The sequence below is a fragment of the Gossypium hirsutum genome, chromosome A05 (genome assembly GCF_007990345.1).
Source record: "Gossypium hirsutum isolate 1008001.06 chromosome A05, Gossypium_hirsutum_v2.1, whole genome shotgun sequence".
In the NCBI taxonomy this organism is placed as follows: domain Eukaryota; kingdom Viridiplantae; phylum Streptophyta; class Magnoliopsida; order Malvales; family Malvaceae; genus Gossypium; species Gossypium hirsutum.
Genome location: NC_053428.1, coordinates 22,118,747 through 22,142,178, shown reverse-complemented (window position 1 = coordinate 22,142,178; position 23,432 = coordinate 22,118,747). Strand labels below are relative to the sequence as shown.

At 30.1% G+C, this 23,432-nt stretch overlaps 2 protein-coding genes across 5 annotated transcripts; both read right to left on the bottom strand.

Annotated features, from left to right (window-relative positions):
* Positions 1-1,386: 1,386 nt before the first annotated feature.
* Positions 1,387-2,366, bottom strand: LOC107957828 (uncharacterized). The gene has a single exon (XM_016893414.2). It carries the CDS (start codon positions 2,189-2,191, stop codon positions 1,553-1,555), a length of 639 nt encoding a protein of 212 aa, XP_016748903.1. The 5' UTR covers positions 2,192-2,366; the 3' UTR covers positions 1,387-1,552.
* A 3,484-nt stretch (positions 2,367-5,850) lies between these two features.
* LOC107957829 (serine/threonine-protein kinase CTR1) lies at positions 5,851-12,776 on the bottom strand. 4 transcript variants are annotated; one of them, XM_041113956.1, is made up of 16 exons: positions 12,491-12,635; positions 11,103-12,130; positions 10,696-10,994; positions 10,461-10,605; positions 9,563-9,678; positions 9,128-9,336; positions 8,631-9,047; positions 8,470-8,510; positions 7,931-7,999; positions 7,600-7,700; positions 7,431-7,515; positions 7,247-7,345; positions 7,083-7,151; positions 6,794-6,925; positions 6,548-6,642; positions 5,851-6,429 (listed from the first exon to the last, which is right to left on the bottom strand). In XM_041113956.1, the coding sequence occupies exons 2-16, from the start codon at positions 11,976-11,978 to the stop codon at positions 6,333-6,335; spliced, it is 2,850 nt and encodes a 949-aa protein (XP_040969890.1). In that variant the 5' UTR covers positions 11,979-12,130; positions 12,491-12,635; the 3' UTR covers positions 5,851-6,332. The 4 variants fall into 4 exon arrangements, with proteins under 4 accessions (XP_040969890.1, XP_016748904.2, XP_016748905.2 ...); XM_016893415.2 differs by having other exon boundaries at positions 11,103-12,776; XM_016893416.2 differs by having other exon boundaries at positions 8,631-9,062; positions 9,149-9,336; positions 11,103-12,642.
* Positions 12,777-23,432: the final 10,656 nt, after the last annotated feature.

Sequence of the window (23,432 nt, the reverse complement as noted above, 5' to 3'; positions counted from 1 at the left end):
ATTAGAGACTAAATTTTATTTTTATGCCTTTAATTAATTATAACACGACTGTTTATAATTAATTATGTAATTTGATATATAAAATAACTGGTTGGTTAGTTTCATATTTGAGTTTCGGCAATCTCGAAAGAGTATAATAAAATTAATTAATCATTGGTTGACTTGTAAAAAAAAAAAAAAACTTGTTTAATTTTCATTCTCCAAAAATACAATCATGTCTTGAAATTCTTATCACAAAGACTGATGGAAGATTGATAGCATAAAGGCTAGCCAAAACGTGATGGGCATGAAAGGAACCGGTTGGTGCAGCACCAGCACATGCGAACTGTAACAATTTCGCCACCAAGAAATGAAGAAACCGGATTGCCAATGCTGTAAACCCATCTCTTACGCTTCTTACCACCAAGCCTTGTCTTTTAACTGCAAATAAACAAGAAGTATCAATTTTGCCGTAGTTTATAAAAAGAAAATGACAGTGTTAAGACCCAACTCGGTTATTAATTTTCTTTTCATCCCTCGTTTGCTCAAAAGAGTTTATTGAGAGAAAAGGTTAATAAATTGTATTACTGACCCGAGTTGTTGGCAAGGTTGACTTCGGCATGTTCCTCCAAATAGTTATGTAATCCATGGAAACAAGTGGTTAAAGTAACATAGAGAAGCACTCCAAGCAGAGCAGAGATATAATATCCTTGCTCCACCTTCTCAATTTTGATGCCATTTTTATGTTTACAGGCTTCTTTTTAAAATGGATTCGCAAGGGAAGTTAAGTAAGCACCAAGCCAAGCTCTCATTGCATTAAAGGAGGAGAAATTTATCTTTTATCATTCACCAAAGTAGAAAAGTTGGCCAATTTCCACACCACCCGTTTTCTAAAGGTGAATTTGGATGGACGGTGCGTTTACCTGCGATTAGTATAAAAACAGTAATAGCGGTAAAGATTAAATACTGTAGCGATACTATAACCTAAAACAAAAAATAAATTAAACGTACCGCAATGCATCACACCGTCGCCCCAAACGAAGCTTAAGTCAACTAATCTTATTTTTCTGGCAATACTAACATGGGAAAAAACGAAGACCTTAATTCCTATGTAGACTTTCGCCTCTGCTTAGAATTAAGATATGTGCAAGTAATGTATTTTTATATTCTACTTTTAAAAACTCGTCACTTTAATTTTATGTCATAAATTTATTACTTTTTTCGTCACATTGAAATTTAGATATCGAAAAAAGGGTATTATAAAAACTTGATTTTAAATGTATTTTATATAAATAAAATAAAATAAATAATACATTGCTCCGTACTATAGTACAACAACGTATACGACTTTTCCTTAATTCCTCTAATTTATCAAATATTCCTTGTAACAAAATTGAAATATAAATCTCAATAAATTTCAGATTTATTTTTATTAAAATAGCGGCAAATTCATTGAATTGAGAATGTTCTAAAAAACATCGAAATAGTGAAATACACAACAAAATGATACAGGAAAAGAAAATCTGAAACGACGGCGTCGAGAACAAGGTGGTGAAGAAAATAAAGGACCTGACTACGAGCCGAGTCGATCAATGGCGGTGCAAGCGACGATTGAGGTAGGCTCGACCTTAAGAGCTTTCTCGAATGCCGATTTAGCTTCCGATTTCATCTTCTTCATTTCATAACATTCTCCCAACAGGCAAAAAGCCTTGGCGTTATCTCCGATCAATTCTAGAGCCTTGGTCAAATCGTCAATAGCTGAGTCGACGCGGCCGCCGCGCCGATTCATGCTCATCTTCAACTCGGCCCGTTTAAACAGCGCGTCGCCTCGTTCTTTATCAGTCAACGACTTGGCAGCAATAGGGGAGAGAGCGACGTCGAGGGAGTCGAGAGCGGAGGTCTTGAAGCCCTGGAGATCAAGGGCTAGGGCTTTGAGGATGTAAGCGGCGGCGTCTTTCCGGTCTAGAGAAATGGCTTTGTCGGCTTCGGCTTCGGCTTGTTTGGCTAAAGAGGCGGTGGATGAACGAGACTTGGAGGATCTGGCTTGAGCCAAGAGCTGGGCTCCGAGGACGAAGTGACGCTTCGCCTGGAAGTCGGCTCGATTCCGGTAACGGATTTTGGTGAAGATCTTTTTGGGAATATCGTGCATAGCAAGGAACATAAAGATCGTAACGAGAATTATAGCGGCTTGCAAAAGTAGATCCGTCCACATCTTTAACTTAATCCCTTTAGAATTTGAGGAGGGAAAAAAAAAGGAACGGATTAAAGGGAGGGTTTCTCAAGAAGACTACTATGGTGGTTGCAGTTATGATTGTTGTGAATTAGCCGTCAATATGGTTTTGAAATTGAAAGTTTTTTAATAATAATAATAATAATTTTTTTAAATTCTGTTTTCTAGCAATCGAGGGTTATTTTATTTGTGAATGGAAATATTTAAAATGGTAAAATTCTAATGATAGTCCCTAAACTTATAAATTTATACGAATTTAATCTTTTCTTTTATTTGCTAAAAAATAATCTCTTTTCGAATGGCTCTTTTTTCAATCTTTAATAAACTTTTTCGTTAACTCTGTTAAAATAATGATGCGAATTTTTTTTGTTTTAACTTTTAGATCTAATTATTAGAGTACTGTGTGACATACATAATTAGAAATGACGACAGGGAGTTCTGTCTTTCTACTTTCAAAAGCTTCTCTTGTCTCACAGAGCATCAAAGGAGCCTTCCATTTCTAGATTTCTTGTTATACGCAGGAAACAATATTTGTTCAATAACAATAGTGTGAAACTCATATTACAACCGTAAAATCATATATAAATATTAATAAATTAAGATTATGAACAAATCAATAATAAAATTAAATAAAAAATGTCCCTGAGTTCATTGATATTTTAAAAATTGTAAGGCTTATGATTTTGATTTTTTAAATTAACACAATTAATTTATAATTTTGATTTTTTAAATTAACACAAGTAATTTAAAGAAGGTGACTCTTTTTTTATTAAGATGGGATGCTATGTAATTCGGGAGACCATGGCCTTAATACATATATAACGTTGCACATTAATTTTAATTTCTAATCAACTCATCATAAATTAAAAATTAATTACTAAATTATCTACACATATTTGATTCATACTTTATTTAATAATTGAAACTCAATCAACCTTAATCAAATTAAATTACTTTTAATTTTTAAGCTAACCTTTTATGATAATAAATAATAACACATAATCATTGTTATTATATACGTGATTATTTTTTTCTTTCAAAATGATTTTTTACATGAATTTAATTCTTGACAACTATTAAAAAATTCTAAGTTTTAGATCGAATAAAATTTAGGCAGTTCCAATTGATTTCAAAGGAGGGTCTAGAAGTTTACTCAAAAACATTTTCAACTTTCTTTGCTTTAATTATTTTTTAATAGAATTCTACCTTTTATCTAATTAAATTATGTGGTATCCAACATGTAACTCACATTATACTCTAATAATCACATGTAAAACAAAAAACGTAACCTAAAGGTTATTGAAAGGATTGATAATTAACAATTCGAAAAATAAAAGAATTAGTTTTAAATAAATAACAGTAGAGGGATTAAATCCACACAAATATCAATAAACATATGTACTATCTTCAAAATTTTACCTATAAAAAATATATGAACAGATTCTAGTAGGGGTTTAATTTTGAGAGAATTACTTGTAATGGTATTGATTCTATTGAATATACATTATGAACTTTCGGATACTAGTTTTATAAACAAAAAAATAGTTTCAAGATTGTTTCCTTCTATTAGAGTTTAGTTCCATTCGGATATAATTAGAGCTCAAACAAAGAAAAAGTAAATAAATGAGTTGATTAAATTTTTATATTAAAAGTAATTTATTCTCCATGAAATTTTAATGAATTTGAAAGAAATTGTATTGAGAGGGAATTTGTATGGAACTCGTAACGCCTTTATTTGTGCCAAGGGTCCCGGATATGTAACTGCTCAAGACATCATCTTACCATCTTCTGTGGAAATCGTTGATAATACAGAGCACGTAGCCAGCCTAACCGAAGAAAGTGAGGTTTTTATAGTTGAAATAAAATGAGTTGTATTTTTAGTTTTATTAATTCTTTCTTGATTTGCTTCATTATTGTGAATGAAGTTCTCAATCATTTTTTTTGTTGATTCAAGAAAAAGTTGGGTATTGGTTCTTGGAATATTAATGATATATAGAAAAATATCCATGTATATCTTTTCAATGAAAAAGTTTATAAAAAAATAGAATTTCCGGATTAATCGAATATTTCTTCTTTTTACTATTTGCCAAAATTTTTTTGATGATTCTAATATTTTATCCTGATAACTTATTTTGTTAGAACTACTATTTATATCTTGAGTTAGAAATTCGTTTTTCTTGTCTTTTATAATTAGAATTTTTTGTATTTGATTTTTGATTGTGTTTGTTCTCTTAGTCAGATCTTTTATTTTTTTTCGGTTAATGAATAATTTGTCCACGCCATAGATTGAATTTGAAGGGATGATTTGTGAATCCTTTTTAGATAAAAAATTATTTTTAAATTAGTTAATTAAAATTTCATTTTAGAAGAAATTTCTTTTGATACGTTTTTTTAACTTGACTGTCATGCTAAATTTAAACCTAATTATTTGAAAGAAAAAAATTTAAATAAATTTCTAACAGTATTAATATGCATTTAGAATGCCACGAGTTTGAAACGTCACATATTTAAGCGTATTTATTTATAATTATACATTTATGGTATTTTTATAAATAATTATATTTAAATTTAATTACTCTATTACTTTTCAAACATGTTAGTAAGTGATTTAAGTTATAAATATTATTTTTATATAAAATATTAGTATTTTAATTTTAGAATATTTTATTTCTAAATATAATTGTATATTATTTTATTGATCTAGTTTAAATAATTTAAAATTTTATTAATTTCTTATATATTTTGACCTACAAAATAATTAACTAAATTATATTGTATATGTTATAAATTATTTATACTAAATTTAAACGAGTTACATAGCATTTACTATTTATTTTTTGTACTTGGTTAAAGACCAACCGGTGATAACAAAGAGTATATTCTTAGTGTTAGGGAGAATAACTTAACAAATGTGAAATGCTAGAGTAAGATAAAATTGTATGTAATATGTATTTCTTTTGTTAATTTATTAGTAATCGTATTTATTGGACTAGCGTATTATAAAAGATGATTCGATTTTAGATTTGTTACTTGTTTAGAATATTTATTGAACTAATGTATTCTATTTTCATGTAAATACTTGTTTATATTATATCAAATTAAAATATAAGATATCGATTTTCATGTTTTATTTATTTATTTTTAAAATTACAATTATATGAATAGTTCTAATTACAATCAATCATTAGAAGCACTAAATTAAATAATTCAATAATTAATTCAACTCAAATTAATTAAATTATCTATAACAATTGTTCCAATTGCAACAAATAATTATAAACACTAAATTTAATTGCTTAATAACTAGCTCAACTCAAATTGTCTAAACTAATAAACTCACTCAAATTTCTCATTCACACTTAATATCCCAAATTAAATATACAATACAAATATAAAAATTAATTGTAGTTATAAAAAGATATTCAAGGATTATCAATCTTAAATAAATTTTTTTTGGGACATAATATATTCATTATAAGTCAATTAAGAAAATCAATATCAATTTCTTCAACAAAAAAACAAGAGGGAGAAAAAGATAAGATAAAAAGAGTCAAAATAGACCCAAGGTCCAAAACTTGAAAGCCTTCAACATAAGGTCCAAAACCATCTCTCCTACACAAGGCTCATCAAACAAAACTATATGGTAGAAAGCATATATATATCATACCTTCAAATTTCGTTCTTTTGACTGATTACAGCCCAAATACAACCCATGGTTTTACAAAGGAAAATACAAAATAAAATTATTATATTATCAAAGGTAAATTTCCGAAATTTTAAACCCCTTCGGATTTACACATTGAATATAGCCATTTTATGTTGGAAAGCATTCAATCCCCCATGGTTTTCAAAAACAAAACCTGTTTTTAGTTTTAGCACAGCAAAGTCAGGTAATAGTTTGCTGTGATTTTTATTTATAGGTTTTTTGTCTTTTAAGATGGGATTTTAACTGCCTTCCAAACGGGTTAGTAAGATAGGCATCTACAGTTGCAGCTCTGTTAGTGGAATAACATTATACAGCCAAGTCCAAGAGTTGCTTTGCTGCAAGGTTAAAAAATAGATCCCTGGAATCGGCTTTATTCGAACTATTTCACAGTAGGAATGGCCTTTAAGGGCCACTCGGTCACTGAGTTCCCATTTCCACCAACTGCAATGGTGACTTGAGAAACTTCTTTAGTGCTTCTACTATGTTAGCAAATGACGGCCGTTCAGCCGGATCGCTGCAATCAATCAAAAGCAACCATCATCAACAATAAATGGTAGCCTAATTTGGACATAATATGAATTTAAGTGCAGCGAAATGAATCATAGTGACTAAAGTGACTAAAGCATACTCACTCGGCCCAACAAGATTCCATGAGGGAAGCCAACTTTGGAGAAGTATTCGGAGGAACGGCCAGCCTTCTGTTTTGGAAAGCAACAGCACCAACCACCTATAATTTTATACATGCACCACAATTAGCAATTTGTGTTTGACAATAACTTTTTTGTACGCTGTAACTCCGAATTCTATTGTAAGAAAACATACAAGAAGGAACTAGTATGCGAATAAGGAAAAAAAAAGCATATATATTATTCATTCACCTGAGCAGGACTGAGTCCACTCCAAGGTTGTTGCATGGTCACAAGCTCCCATAAGATTACTCCGAAACTGTAAACATCGGATTTTTCATTTGAAGGCTCTCCACGAAGGAATTCCGGAGCCATCCACTCGGGCTGAAAAAAACAAACTAGTTATTTACGTGCTGTTGTTGCAAGAGGAAGACATATTCTTGAACCACAACAGATTGACAACTTAAATGGAATTGACCACCTACTGATGTGTGAATATGCTAGTTTGTTTCAATGCAAGAGGAGGTAATGGAGTACTTACTGTTCCGGCAACAGATTTTGATGATATAAAAGTGCCCGCTTTGAATCTGGACAGTCCAAAATCACACACCTAGGAATGGCATAAGAAGATAAATTCACGCTTTTGAAATGACAATATACATTTACGTGCAGAATTGGCAAAATGAGAAACTCTTTCTATAGTACCTTTACTGTCCAGTTCTTATCAACCAACAGATTCGGTGATTTAAGGTCCCAGTGAACTATGGGAGGACGAAGGCAATGTAGATAGTTGATCCCCTTGGCCTGTTTCCAATGCAAAACTTTAATATTGTGTCAACATCAAGAAGCATTAATAGATAAAAATGAGTGTGTAGAGAATGTTACGAACCACATCCAGTGCCATCCGTAATCGCCTCCTCTGATCCAGTGTTTCCCCAGCAGTTGGCCTATGAATGAGGCGGTATAAACTACCCCTATTTGGCAAAAACCAAGCCTTAGGATATACATTTATTGCAAACACCAGTTCACTATCATGATATGAAATAAGTTGATTTTACCTTGGCAGATACTCTGTCACTATTGATAGATGAGGACGCTTTGTGACAGCACCCATGAAGAGGACCACATTTGGATGTCGAACACGTTTCATTATAGCAACCTAAACAAAATGCATCAGTAACTTGAGCTGTAGTCGTATCAAATGACTATATTCATCTCAATCAACGACATGCACGATAACTTGGCCATAGGATGCATATATTGAACCATTTACAGAACATGGTAGGTGGATGCATCATGAAAGTGGAACCGGCCAAATGAAATATGTAATGTTAACAACATACGGATGATAACAATTAACTACTTTATCAGGTTTATTCCAGTACAAACCTCTCTGAGAAACTCCTTCAACTGATCATCATGAAAATCTTGGACAGTCAAAACTTTGACTGCAACATCCTGCATAAGAACAACAATAGTTTATTTTAGGCGATAAAATATTATGACAAAAAAAAATCCAAAAAATAAACTGATCATGTAACAAACAAAGCTACAATTAACAATTTGCTCTCCATTGCAACAGTGTGTCATATATCAACTAAGAATCCTACATGATGCCTTCGGTACAATTCACGTAAGTTCATTTATTATTCAATTCCAATATCAAATGTAGACAAATATTTCTCACCCTCTCCTTCAATTTAACAGAGTTTAAATTCATGATGTGAACTAAATTCCTTAGGATGAATAAGACGAGATCAAGATATTCATCAAGCTTAGCTTGCTAAACATTGCAAAGCATGCACAAGAGTACTACATTCTATATCGGATTCATCAATTAAAGGCAAATCTTGATATCATAATCATTCATCATCCAAGAAATTAGAAAACCAATGGTTTTCAGTCACAAAGGGAGAAAAGTTACTAACCGATCCATGCCACTCAGCACGATGTACTGTTCCGAATGAACCTGCAGAAGGAGAGTTTAAGCAAACAATGTTAGTACTAACAGATCTAACATTTAAGACGCTTAAAGAGAAAAGGAAACATGTAGGAGTTATATCATATAACGAAGAACAAAGAGAAGTACCAGCACCGACGCGTTCCTTAATATGCAATTCATCCCATGAAATCTCAAGCCAATCCATTGCAAGAGAAGGTTCAAGATTTACATATCTTGGAATGGTCACAGCAGAGAATCTACCTCGGCTATCAAGTTCAACACCGATCTCCTCGAGATCCGACTGACTAGGCAAGTTACCTTTCAATTGCTTCACTCTTTTCACCACTGAGGTACCAGATATAACAATCTCATTTCCAAGAGTTTGTTCTACGGCGACTTCGTCTCCACGGGGTTTAGAACTTTGATGCACCGTTGTCACGGCTGTAGCTTCAAAAGTCATCAATGACTTTCCAAGACAGTCTTGATCAATTGGTGTAAACATTGGTGCCTTTTGACTTTCAAGCAAGCCGTTGCTCTTAAACTGTTGAGATTTCTCAATGCCACCTGCAGGAGATTGATCTCCACGGTTTTCAATTTGGTTTAACAATTTTGTGACTAATTTGTGTCCAAAATGTACCACGTACCGGAAAGTAGAGGATTCTTACAAAGAGAATGTGAATTCTTCGAATCTTTTATCTGACAACACGGTGCAGTATCCATGTCAGGTTGCTGGAACTCTTTTAGATAAGAAATTTGAAATGGCGAAGGCATTGAAGAAAGGAATCCTCCATTGATGGAGGAATCCGGACCGTGAATATTTCCTGGCTCCCCAACTAGATCAACTACATATTCCCTGCGAGACAACCGATTCGTCTCTGAGCAACAACGTATCAAAACAGAACTAGAAAAATTTGAAGATCAAAGAATAGCTAATATTCTCAATGCAAGAAATTTTTTAAACAATGAATATTCTCAATGCAAGAAATTTTTTAAACAATGGCACAAAATTATTCCTAATTATTTTATCAACTTTCAACATTTCATTAGCAAATATATGAACTAAAAGTTGTGGATCTTACCTTGGTGATTGCCGGTCATCTTCGATTTTGACGAGGCATGAAGAACGATGATCGGCAGCACAATATTTGCATCCTCGAGCAATCCTGCATGGTAAACCGATATAGTCCGCCAATTTCTGTGTATTTAAACAATACACTATGTTCAGTAAGATCATCATATATTACATCTAAATTCAAAGGCTGATCTGTCCTAAAGAATGCAAATACATTTCACACATCAACATTTTACAGAGAAATCAGTGGTCTCAAACGCTCATCTTCATATGATATGCTGGTATAGCAGCATAAGCTATGTTTGGCAAGAACATTATTCATTAACATCTTTTACATCTTCTGAATTGTGAAACAGAGAAAATATTCAAAAGCTTTAGAAGTTCATTATTTTAACAACCGATTTCAGGGGGGGAACATGGAGATCCCATATTTAAAATAAAATAAAAAAAACTGTCAATTCACCATTGCAGGATACAAGTATCACACTGTATGATGGCTTTAAAAGATTCTTGTACTTCGAACTCGCAGTCCTTTTTTACCAAGAACTTATATAAGAGGGACATTTCCTACACCTTAAATAACTTTTGAAACACTTAGGAACGAACTGAAAACAAAAATGTCAATCCAAAATCATGTACAAATTAATATAATATTTATATCAGAAAGCCTTACATTCCATATATAAGTATTTCTGGCTCAAGAGATGGAATAAAGAAACAAACACATAAAAAAAATCCTTCCTTCATCGTGTCGCGTATATTTTAACATTCAAGTTCCAATAGGAGCAGATCCCTAAACTACGTCTATCGGTTTTATTTTTTTTCCTGGTGTGTGCTAGTGGATGGATCCTAAGAGTAGAACGAAGTTGGTGAGAACATAAAGTAAAAGGCCAATGTTTTGGCACCTTAAAGAGGATTGCACGATGCCTGCAAAGTCCCATTGATAGGCTACCAATTGGGAGCACAATACACTTCTGCAAATCCCTCAATCTCCTACTAACCAATTTCCAGTGTTTGTGAAGATCCCCTTGTTCTTCAGGAAAAGATCCTCTATATATAAAAAACAATTCACACAGTGAAAATTCGATAGAAATGAATCATCAGGGAAAATAGATTGAAAAATAAAATAATAAATTGTACCCCATGTATATAGCAACAAGCTTTCCAAGCTTCTCGACCAACATTAAGGTATTTTCTGAAGCACAATATAATTCCTGTGCTTTATCTTCAAGCTCCTTGAGGCGCGAATCACCGCGTCTGTCAACAAGTACAACCTCCATTGACGTCTCGCTTGGTTCAATTTCTTTAAGAGACATCAAAGGTGGCAAGCGTCTGCCTTCTTCCAACTCATTACACATTACCCATAGATATGGATTCATCCCAAGAATATTGTAAAAGCCATCTGATATCTTATCGTTGTATGATAAACAGCCACTAACCTGCAAATCAAATGTAAATCCATTAGAGATTTGTAAAGTTTGAATATGGATAAGAACTTGGAAGAGAAACAAAAATATATTTCAAGCGAAAAACGACGAGAAGAATACCCAAAGACGATAAGAAACAGTTTCTGCATCGACGACACCCGGTCCACTGCATTGTAAAAGCAAAGGTTCGCCGAGTAGACTTGCTTGAGAAGTAAGCCTCCTAGCGAGCATAACCTGTAAATAATAACTTTCCTTTGACTTGAGCGCTAAGTTATCTTTAGCTTCCTCCACCTCCTGTGCCTCGACTTCCCCGGTCTCCGGCACGGTGGTCGATGATGTCTCCTTAGTCCATGTATCTTTAACATCACTCGACAAGTTGCCATCCAATGTCGTAGCGGAAAACAAACTCCCAGCATAGCTACTACCACTCGAGAACCTTGGCAACGATACCTGCCGATCAAAGTTTTGGTCAACACTACGGTCGTCAACGACGGGTGTGATTTCAGTGGCAGGCGCCGGAAGGGGGGAAGGAGGGGAAGGCGTCGACGGCAGAGCTGGTTCCGGAGCTAATAACAACCGGCGATCTTCATCTTCATCATGATCAGTAGTACTCGAAGGGACACGTCGAGAGGACCGTTTCACGTGACGTGGTCGGTCGGTACTCGTTTTTTTCTCGACGAACCAATCGCGGAAAGCGGCGAGCTTCTGCTTTTTTGCGTGCAGCTTTTCGTCCGTGAAAAGATCAGAAAGCGGGGAGTAATAGTCGTCCTTGCCGTTGGTCTTAGCAACAGCTGGCGGCTTAAAGTCTTTGGGAGCTGTCCTTGAGATCGTGTTATTGCAGTCATTTTCAGCAAAGTTGCTCGTTACATCTGCTGTTGTAGTGGCTGATGTTTCCTTAGCGAGCTTTTTCTCGTGATCCAATAGTTGCTTCGTAGACGCATCGAACCCACGATCGGGAAATTGCCTGGGGAAGAAGTAAGTCGCTCGATGAGGCATTTTCACACCACACGGGACTCACAATATCACACTTTTTTTTTTATCTCTTTTACTTCCTCGGTTCTTCCCTCCTTCCCCGTTCGTACCTATGGACCGAACTAGTTTCTCATTCCGTACAACTCCTGCCAATCAAAGGACCCCGAGAACTAGCTCTAAAGAAGAAAAAAAACACGAAGAAATCAATGAATCGACATGAAAGCAACGTAACGTTTTGGCTTTAGTATCGAAATATATTGATTCAGTCGAGGCAAAACCGCGGGAACAAACGGTTTTGGAAGTGAATGGAAGGGGACAGTAGTTTTCAGTAATTTTGATTGCAGACTGCAGGGAGAAAGAATACAACTGAAATATCAATATTATAACATGATGAAAAGAAGGAAGACAGCCAGTGGGGTTGAGGCTAACGAGCACGGAAGGGTGCGTAGAGGCACGCGCTTCCTATAAGAGTCACACGTAAGAAGGAGAAGGAAGGTGGTGGCGACACGTAGAGACGAGGAGGAGGTGGTGCGCACCTGAGCGTAGGATAGAGAAGAGCGTTATGGGCGTATAGGGGAAGCCGCGGTTTTTCGTGATCACAAAAACAAACACTGACTGGGAACTGGAGCTTCCGTTATACAATCTTGACTTTGGCTCTTAGAGAGAGGAGAGGGGGGGGGGGGGAAGGGAGGAGCAATGGCCGAATGGGATGATTATATCGGCATCGGAAATGCGAAAACTCAAGATGACGAAAATGTCCTTGGTTTTTGTTTTTCAGTGAACCGTGACGGCATTGGACTGGGCAGGTTTTCGGTAGTAACGGAAGCACGTGAAATATGTTTTCCTTTTGGATATACTGAATCGTTTTTTAGTTTAACAATTAGCACTAGAAAATCATCATATACGAAGGAGGGGCGATTAAAATTATAATTATTTTTTAATATCAAATGTAGAATTAAAAATTTTATATTATATATATTTTAGGAAAAAAATTATTAGTGTACTCTTTTGTAATTTTTTATACTATTATTATTTTAATAATTGAAATTCTAATCACATAAATTAAAAATTTTTAACTATTAAATTTGTAGTGAAAATTTTTTAACCGTTAAATATATATTAATATATACAATATGATAAAAATATATATAAGATTGAGATAAAAATTTATAAGCATAGCAAGTATAATTATTTTAATAAATTTAAAGATTAAATTATTAAAATATTAAATTAATAAAAAACTACAAAACGTGAAACTACCTATTTGAATCTCTCTCATATTTTTTAATGAAGACTTCCATATTTAGACCGTTGGATTTGATTTGTTGTTGTCTAGGGGCTGACGATCTCTTATTTTATTTATCGTTTTGCTATTTTGAGTAATGGTTAACTGATATTTTGAATTTATTAGGCTATAAATAACATTTCATATATTTTTATATGGTTCTTAACTAATATTATATATTTTTATCACGGGATCAACTTTTCTTAACAACATTTTAATCCAATCTTAGTTTTTAATATTAATTTATTAAATAGAAATTCATCATAAAGTAATATTTAAGATGTAACATTTAGGGTTAAAATCTTACTCTGTCTGGTTTTTTATATTTTATATATATAAAAAATACCCTCAAAAGTAACATGAAATATTTTATTAAGAATATGATTTTTTAACATTTCTTTTTACTTACTTGAATGGTCACGTTGCTACTAAATTATTGGCTTTTCTATTAAAATACGGTTAATCATTTTGATTTTTATATGTTGTTGCTTTCCCTTTTGGGGGATTAGCCCATTAGGGATTGTTTATAGACTTGAATCTAGATTATGGTGTTTAATAACTATTGGACCAATGGAAAAGTTGGTAACTGACACCAATTATTAATGTAAATTCTTTAACTCAAGGTAGATTTCGATGGTGGACTTAGATGAATGGTGTATTTATTTGTGGTTAGTGTAAAAATAATAGTAGCAGTGAGATTAAATATTGTACTATACTATAACATGAGATAATAAGTAAGCTAAATACACCGTACCGCACCCCACTCCACTATTGTTCTAAAAGCACCCTCAAACTGATAAATTCACGGTCTATGTCTATTTCAAGGTGTAGATCTTATACTAATCTTGCTTGATGTGTTTTTCTTCTTCGAACAAAACTTTTATTGTGAATAAAAAGAAATAAATTTCATGGCCTTTTTCGAATAACGATAATTACAACAATTTCATTTGAATTTATTATGTCAACATGTACATTTGACGATGATTTAGCATCCAATTATTGATTTTTTTAAAAATATTTTAAGATAAATATAAAGATTTTCAAATTCCAAATTAACTATTCATGTTATGTTTGGTAATAATAGTAGGAGAAAAAAATTATAATAATATTAATATTTATGTTATGTTTGGTAGAAGTTTTTTTTTTACATGTTTTAGTCAGGAGCTAATTATAAACTAATCACAATTGATAATTTTTAACAACTCACATAATTTGTTTGTGACAAAGAGAAGGAAAATTTTTTGTTTATTTTGAAGATGCTTATTTTTTTTAAGAATTTTTATTCATCCTTTTATTTTCAAATTTGTATTAATTATTATTTATTTTATGTCTAACAATGTTAAACATGTATTATATAAATTTTTTCCCTCATATTATTACAATAGTAACCAAAACATCAGATAAAACTTATTCAATACATGTGTTATAAATTTAAACATAACATAAAACTTATTTAAGACGTATTACAAATTTACAATGAGGCGTAAATGTCATATAAACAAAAATTTTTTCTTAATTTCTTATCCATCTAAATTCCATTTTAAAAGAAAGAATGTAAAACTATTTTTTTTTCAAAAAATTAACTTAATCATATTACAAAAAAGAAGGTTAATGTAATTTTTACCCTAAATTTGGCAAATAAATTTACTTTAGTAATTAACTTAGATCTCGTAAAAGTGTGATGACATGATACTTTAAAATTATAGCATATCATAATCTAAAAATTAATATATAATTTAAAATTTAAAGATTATTTTTAAGTTTTAGATAATGATATGATATAGTCTCAAAGTGTCACATTATCATAATTTTATGAAATTCAAGTTCAAAAATCAAAATAAAAAAACTGCCAAATTCAAGTATAACATGGACCAACCAGGCAAATACAAATATTAAAAGCGACCTAATTACTAAATTTGAAAAAAAAAATTACATTAATCCTAAAAAATAACAAATTACTATTTTTTTTTAATCACAAGTGAGATATAACATCAAATGAATTTCCATTCAAAAAGTTTCGAAAGAACTTTGAGAATATTAAGTAGGATCATTTTCATAATAATATCAGTACAATTTTAGAGATAATAACAGTAAATCTTTTTTAATGCAAATGGACTTTCATGAACTTCAAGAAAATAGAGTGCACGTTATAGTTCACTCTGAAGATTACTTCTTTTCTAGATTTCTGTAATTTAGAATATTTTAGTACTAGTAATGAGTAAAATAATTGTATTGTTATAAAGTATATTAATATATATGGATTGTTATCCTATCCTATATTTATAATAAAGTTTAAAGACCACAAACGTAATCACTAAAAGGATAACTATAGTAAAAATAGAAATTAATTAAAAGACGAAGTACGACAGCTTTTTAAATTTGCATAGAGATTTTTAATCTCTATCTAACAATAAATCTAGCACTAAAAGGATTAATTGCACCTAATATCCCTAAACTATACTTCAGATTATAAAATAATTTTCACTTTAAAATGTTTTAATTGAATTATCAAAATATTGATATAGTATAATAAAGTTCTTTTATCGACCTACTTGTCGACTTACATGTTAAATGCTAGCTTAAATATGATGGGGAGAATATATATATATCGAATTTTAATCAAGAGTGTAGACCTATTGAATAGACAACTTGATCGAACGTGTAAAAAAATAGCTTTTATAATTTGAACAAGTTGTATCCTAATTGTTGATGCATCAACAGTACTTGTTTAAATTCTGATTCACATATTTTAAATATATTTTATATCATATTTATATTGACATTTAATGTCTTAATTGGTTACTAAACAGATGAAAGGACCTGATTAAAATAATATTAATACTTTAAAATTTTAAGTATAGTATTTTAAATTTTAGAAATTGATTAAAAACCATAACTTAGAGATGTTGGTTACGATTTAGAGTCTCTTTAGATGGGCAGTGCGTTTACTTACTGTTAGTGTAAAAATAATAATGACATTGAAATTAGATATTGTAATGTGAAAGAAAAGAAAGCTAAACGCACAATACTAAATGTAAACAACTATTCATAAACACTTATAGTCATTTTTAAGATAAACAAAAAATAAAACTTTAAATATATATTTGAAATGTGATAATTTAGCGTGTATGGGGAAATTACTAAAAATTCAAAGTTAATATGAAATTAATATTTCAAACAGTAAACAAGATTATATATAAAAATATATTTGATGGTTAATCAGGATAGTTCTAGTGACGTCCCTACTTACATATGATAGTGATTTGATTTATCCTAGTTTAATGAAAAGGGCCATCAAGTCGCACATGAATTGAGTGACTTTTCTTTTGGAGACAAAACAAAGTGTCATTACTGTCTAAAAGTTGGTTCCAAATTCAATATGTTTTTCCGTTTAAAGAAATGGTAATAGAAATAGAGAACAGGCAGGATCCACCACCCTAAAGAAAAAGGAAAAAGCATGAAAATTCATAATAAAAACGATTATTTAAGTGACAGCATATAGACACGTAGTTTTATAACTTAGGTTTTAAAATACTTATATATATATTTAAAAATAAATTTTATTTGCCTACACCTACATGATTTTTTAATAAGAAAGATACTCTCTATAAAATAATTGTTTTATTTATATCAAAATATCATATAAATAAATTAGTTATTAAATTATCCTTCCAGATCACGTACCTTTGTTTGTTATATCTTGTTGAGCCTAACTAAATTAAGATATTCGAAATTAACCTAAGAAATCTAAGGCAGAGTACAAGCCACGTGGCAGATATCCAGCCTCACAAGTGTCCTCGCATTTTAATAAATTAACTACAATTTGCACAACCCTTCATTCACATAGTTAGTTCCTTTTAGCAAAATATTTATCTTAAAGACAAACATCCAATTTTTTGTTGACTTTTAAATTTAAAAATAGGAATCATTTTCTAATTTTTCAATAAAAATCTATCTCAAATCTACTAAAAAACTAGGCATTATTTAAAAATAGGCATTATTTCCTATCCATCCCATTTGCTTGTTTTTTAATATTTATTTGGTAAGAAAAATTAAAATTAGTATTAATTTAATTATATTAATCTCTTAAAAAGATGTTAGGCCTCCAACTGAGCAGGTGAAAAGAGGGATATAAGGTGAGTTACAAAACGACGTAGTCTAATGCGGGTTGACCTAACCAAAATTTGTTGATAAATTAATGCAGGACGGTCCTAACCAAATTTTGTTGATTCACTCCCACACTACCCGTGAATAAAAATTGTTTTACTTATGATTTCTTACATTCAATAAAAATCCCATTAATCTCAACTTGACTTGCTTCCCTTTTTCCTTACCTGCGTGCGTGCATTTTGCTGGATATTATCATATATTCATTATTATTTGGGTGAAATTTGGGAAAATAAAGATTTTGTGGTCCAATATTTGTACGTACCATTAGTTGATAGTCCCGTCAAGTTTTTAAAAAATAAATTGAAGGACAAGTTGTATAAAAAGATAATATGAGAAGCTCACGTTTTTTTTTTTGACAGAAGAGAAGCTCACGTTTTTACGCTCATGCTTTTGGCCAAAAACCGCTACTATCTGATATATAAATTGTTTCTTTGTATGCTCAAACATATTAAGCTTTGAAAATATATGGTTTCATTAATTGTTCAATGCAAAATAATAATAATAATTTGAAGGTAATTTCTTACTTTCAAATAAATAATCATATTAATTTATTAATTCAAACAAACAACTTAGATGTCATTAAAGTTATACAAATTTTAGAGTAAATGTCTTCAAAATCGACAATAATCAAGCATATACATCACTTTCTGAAGAATGTTAAAAAATGAAAAATTTAACATATCCCTAGAGAAGATAATAAAAAAACCGATTAAATGATTAAAATAACCTTTAGCAAGGGGAAGGTTTGCATTTATTTATGAATAATCCTTTTTTCCTAGTTTTAATTGACTGTATTTTTAAAAAAAAAATAATTCAAATTCATTTTTTTGAAGTCACTTATTTTTAATTTTTTTAAATTCTCTTTTTTTTTTCTAGCAGACAAAATGGGTTATTCGCCAACCTGACATGGAAGTCAAATTGGGGCAAATAGAGATTTGGTTGTGATGGCTCCCAAAATATAGGGGGAGTAGCTAGCTGGAGAGGGTGAGGTCCAATCATTCATGTTCTTAATATTGAAATATTGCTTAATTAATACAAGATTGAAAGGTGATGGAATAATGCGCAAACATATTAATTATTCTAATGCAACTTGCATATATGAGATAACAAGAACCACAAAGTTTCAAATTGGTTTTATTAAAAAAAGAAGCACTTTAATTTCTAAAAAGAAGATGTAGCCAATAAAGGAAAATAATGATCTAAATTTAGTCTGTCGGCCAAGGCGCGAAGCGGTGAGCTAATATAAGTAAAAGTCAGCTAAATTTATAGTACATGGAGATTTATAATGTCAATGCATCAATGGTCTAAGATTTCATAATTTTAAGGGCAAATGCATCGAAAATTTATTTTTATTTTGCGTAATAAAAAATTTTAATCTTTACGTTTATATTTTTTATAAATTTGATCAGTTAAATTTAATCAGTAATTTTTTTAAAAAGAGTTAATTTATTTTAAAATTAAAATAAAAAATGATGAATAAAACATTTTTTAATGTTGACTATGTGGCAACTCACATGACAATTAATATACATAACATGTTAATATAACACCATTTTTTTATGTCACATCTACAAATAATTCAAAAAATGAAAGAAATGAAATTTAAAATTTAAAATATATAAAAAGTTCATGAAATTAAAAAAAAAATAGCATAAAATACATGTGAACTGTTAGGCTGTCATGTTTAAAAGTTTAACATTTTAGTTAGCTTTCTTGTTAAGAAAACATCATTTAAACTATTTTTCAAAAGGTTAATGGTCAAATTTGACTTTTTTAAAAAGATTATGCGTCAAATTTAACTCAAAAAAAAGAGAGACCAAATTAACAAAAAAATATAAATGTAAAAGACTAAATATGATATTATATTTATTTTATTGTATTTTTGCTTACCAAATATTAACTCTTATAGAATAAGAAAAGAATAAATAGGTAATTTTGATTACTTGAGATTAATTTTAAATTTTCATGCCTATAACATAATACTCTTATAATTGGACTAAAAAATTGTTGGCAAAACAAAAAAGCAATTACAATAAATGGAAAATAATATTTTTTATAGTAAAACTAAAGTCATGACTCCTCCAAAGAAATCCCTCGATGATATTGTAAAGCGATAGCATTACATCAACTTACATTATCGCTTATATAGTTTTCTTAACAATTTCTTTCATTATATAGTCAATATAATTAAATGTTAAATAAATTAACCAGTATAAATATTAAGCAAAATTATCGTTTTTATTTATAACGAGATTGAAACTTGGTGTCTCAATTCCTTAAGCTTATTGGCTAAATATGTTTTTAATTATGAAAAAATGTTGGCAACACAAAAGAAAAAAAAAATGACAGGGTCACGTATAAGATTGACCTCATAAAGAAAACGTGAAAAAATTTATTTATAAAAAATATTTTAATTTATATTATTGGTAAATTGAGCTCATAAAAAATTTAAAAATTATATCATCAAATTTTTTAAAAAAAAATTACTTTATTTCTAGATTTTTTTTTATTTCTTAATGTATCCACTTGAGCAATCCTAGTAATTAATTCTTTGCGTTCTGTAGACTTATTAAGAGGGTAGAAATTGGCCACAAGTTTTAAAGCTGTTCTATGTCCAAGAAAAGGATCGAATCCTCGACCATTGGTTAAGGTAAGAGAAACCCTTACTATCTCACCTAACCCTCGTGGTTTTATTTTTAGAATTTTTACAAGATAAGTGATCAATCTTTTAATACTTTTTTTTGTAGATCTCCCTAATTTGATAACAATTTTTTTCAAGCTTTATTGATTAATTTCTAAAAAAAATTAAGATTATAGCATTTCTTGTGATAGATGAAATTTGTATCCAAGATTTAATTTTTTATTGATTGAATGGTTTTAGAATATTGATTTGTATGAGATTAATTTCCAACATATTAACGAGTAATAATTTTTAGAGGTTGATTAATTTAAATCCTTGAAAAATTATGTGGATTGCCTTTATAATTTTGAATTCTTGAATATTGAATAAAAATTTAATAGTTTTATTTAGAAATCGCTGTCACTAGTGTGATTATCGTGTTTGTGTTCATATTGTGTTTGACATATTGCCTTCTTATTACTTCAAAAAGCACTAAAGTAATTTTTTTTTGATGGATGAAAATTTCTATTTATATGTTGCCTTTTGAAAAATAATTTAAAAGAAAGTCTCATAGTGAAGTAAAAAAAGAATAACAAGAAAAAAGAGTGAATAGGCAAAGCGAGATACAAACCAATTCGAAAAACAGCTAAAAGAGTCAGATTGAGTTTAGTTTTAATACCTTCTAGCCAATCATTCACTGAGAACTAAGATTATAAATTATCATTCAAATGATAGATACAATATAAGAACGTATTTGCAAAAACTACACTATCAACCTTGCAATCACAACTTTATAAATAACTTCAACAATTTTATAATAGTCTTACATTTAACCATATTTAGCTTTATTTATCATGAGTTGATATTATGCATACATTTATGACTTTTATAAATATTTTAATTTTTCAAAATTTGATCCACAATCTAAATTTCCTAACTTTATCTTGGAAAATAGCAATGGGTAAACCCCTTGTTAGCACTCTAAAGATATGGAGGTTTAAAATTTGTTATCTCATCCCCTCCCCTAATTTGCATTATGGATCAAACAAAAATTTTTCACATATTATTTTATCTATATTACATATAATTTTTTTATTTAATGTCACAAATTTATCACACCAACTCAGTTATTTAATTTATGAAAACAAGTTTAACTTTTAAAAAATAATTCAAAATAAAACATATGTGGGACATAATTATGTCATTTAAATTTTTATATATTATATTTCTTCTAAAAATAATCGACTCTCTTACAAGAACTGTCTTAGAAAAAAAAAATATTTTTTTAAAATCACATTATCTTTAAAAATATTGTTTTTCTTAGAAATTTGATCATATATATTTTGTTTAAGACTTTTTTTTCGCCCACCTAAGGGTTGTTACACAATCTAATTTATATAATTTGTCAATGTTAGAAAAATTAGTCTCAAAAAAAAAAGTTACAAGTTAATTCAGTTTTTATATATATAAATATCATCACATGAAACTATGCCAAAAAATTTGTGCTAGAAGATAAAAGGTAAAATTATAACTTTTTTAAAGGATTAAAAATATTTTCTATTAAAACAATCTAAATTAAAGTATTAATTGAAAAAAAAAGTAAAAATGTAATTTCTTAATTTTTAAGTGGCCAAAATTTTTGTTTGCCGTCTTTTGTATTAACCGTATACCACTATACAAATTATTAGTTAAAATCTTACACACATGTAAATATAATATGTTCGTTAAAAGTGTGGATCGTATTCATTGTATTTAGATATTGTGTCATACATCATTGTATTTATCAATATTGCAGTATATGAAATTTATCCATTTTAAGTTAGAATTTAAAATTTTGTGTGCATTGTTAATGAGTTGATTAAGGTAGAGATTTTAATTTTTAAATATTTAAGTTTGAATCTCATCAAATATAATTATGATGCGTAATTCTTTAGTCTCAATATGTGCTTATGAAATAAATAAATTTTATTCGATTTTCATTAAATGCAATTTTTATTGATTTGATTTTACGTTATAATTGTTTGAGTATAAATTTACATTTGTTAATGATAATATAATAGCGTTTTATATTTGGATTGATATTTTGAGTTGTTAAAGCAAGAAAAGGTTGGACTGATACTACCATTTTCGTGGAGGACAACAATTTTTTGAAATCTGTAAAGTTTTCCTTTTCTCAACAAGATATGCATGACATCTTTGCACACTCACGTGACCTAATCTAATCTAATGGATTAAGATTTTTTTTAATAAAGTAATTAAAGAAAATTGATTCAAAAAATTTTTGGGATAATGGCATATTTGCCCCTGTACTTTGGCAAAATGTTCAATGTAGTAACTAAAATTTTTAAATGTCCAATGTGGCCTTTATACTTTGCTTCCATCTTCCAAAAAGGCCCTTGAGTCTGAAGCCGTTAAAATGCAACGTCACAGTACATGTGGACCTGTTAATTATTGACACGTGGTATTTTCGCAGGAAAAAAGTTTGGCATTAGGCTTGCTAACAATTTGACCATTTTATTAATGAAGGCAAAAAAAAAAAAAGAAAAAAAAAGAGGCTGACAACTCTTAGTTCTATTTAGCATGTAGATATTTTCTTCTTTAAAAGCCTAAATCAAATTCAATTTTTTCTCTGTTCCCTTCTTCTTCTTAAAAAAATTACACTTCTTCTTTAAAATAGCCCTTCTCAGAAAAAGGGCTGACAAAGGATTTTAGGTTTAGAATGGCTAATTTAAAGAAGTATAATTTTCTTAAGAAGAAGAAGAGAACAGAGAAAAAATTGAATTTGATTTAGGGTTTTAAAGAAGAAAATATCTATATTCGTAAATAGAACTAGGAGCTGTCAGCCCCTTTTTTTGCCTTCATAAGGTCAAATTGTTAGCAAGCCCCTAGGTTTTAATGCCAGACTTTTTTCCACTGTAAAAATTGCCACGTGTCTATAATTAATAGGTCCACGTGTATTGCCACGTCGCATTTTAACGGCCTCAGAATCAGGGGCCTTTTTGGAAGACAGAAGCAAAGTAGGAAGGAAGCATTGGATAGATAGAAACTTTAGGTACCACACTGAACAGTTTATCAAAGTACAGGGGGCAAATATTGTATTATCCCAAAATTATTTTATAAAAATTATAATTTGTTTTTGTAGAATTTATGTAATATACATGTGTTGAATGAATGCCCTAACACCGGTTCATATAAAATTTTGGCCTCATCAATGCAGTGTCTCCTTGGTCTCGCATTTCTAATTCTCTATTTATTTCCAAATTCAGAAAAACTTATGATAATATATATATATTCATTTCAAAAAAGTGTTTATTCTCCATATGTTTTTTCTTGAAGAAATGTTTCAAATATTTTTTTGGGATTTTTGAATAGCTGGATTGACATTCATATGAGAGATTTTACA

Coding starts and splice junctions, on each gene's coding strand:
- LOC107957828 (XM_016893414.2), bottom strand. CDS start 2,191: ATGTGGACGGATCTACTTTTGCAAGCCGCTATAATTCTCGTTACGATC.
- LOC107957829 (XM_016893415.2), bottom strand. CDS start 11,978: ATGCCTCATCGAGCGACTTACTTCTTCCCCAGGCAATTTCCCGATCGT. Junction 10,606..10,695: donor CTTGTTGCTATATACATGGG/GTACAATTTATT, acceptor TTTTATATATAG/AGGATCTTTTCCTGAAGAAC. Junction 7,701..7,930: donor TGAAGGAGTTTCTCAGAGAG/GTTTGTACTGGA, acceptor CATTTTGTTTAG/GTTGCTATAATGAAACGTGT.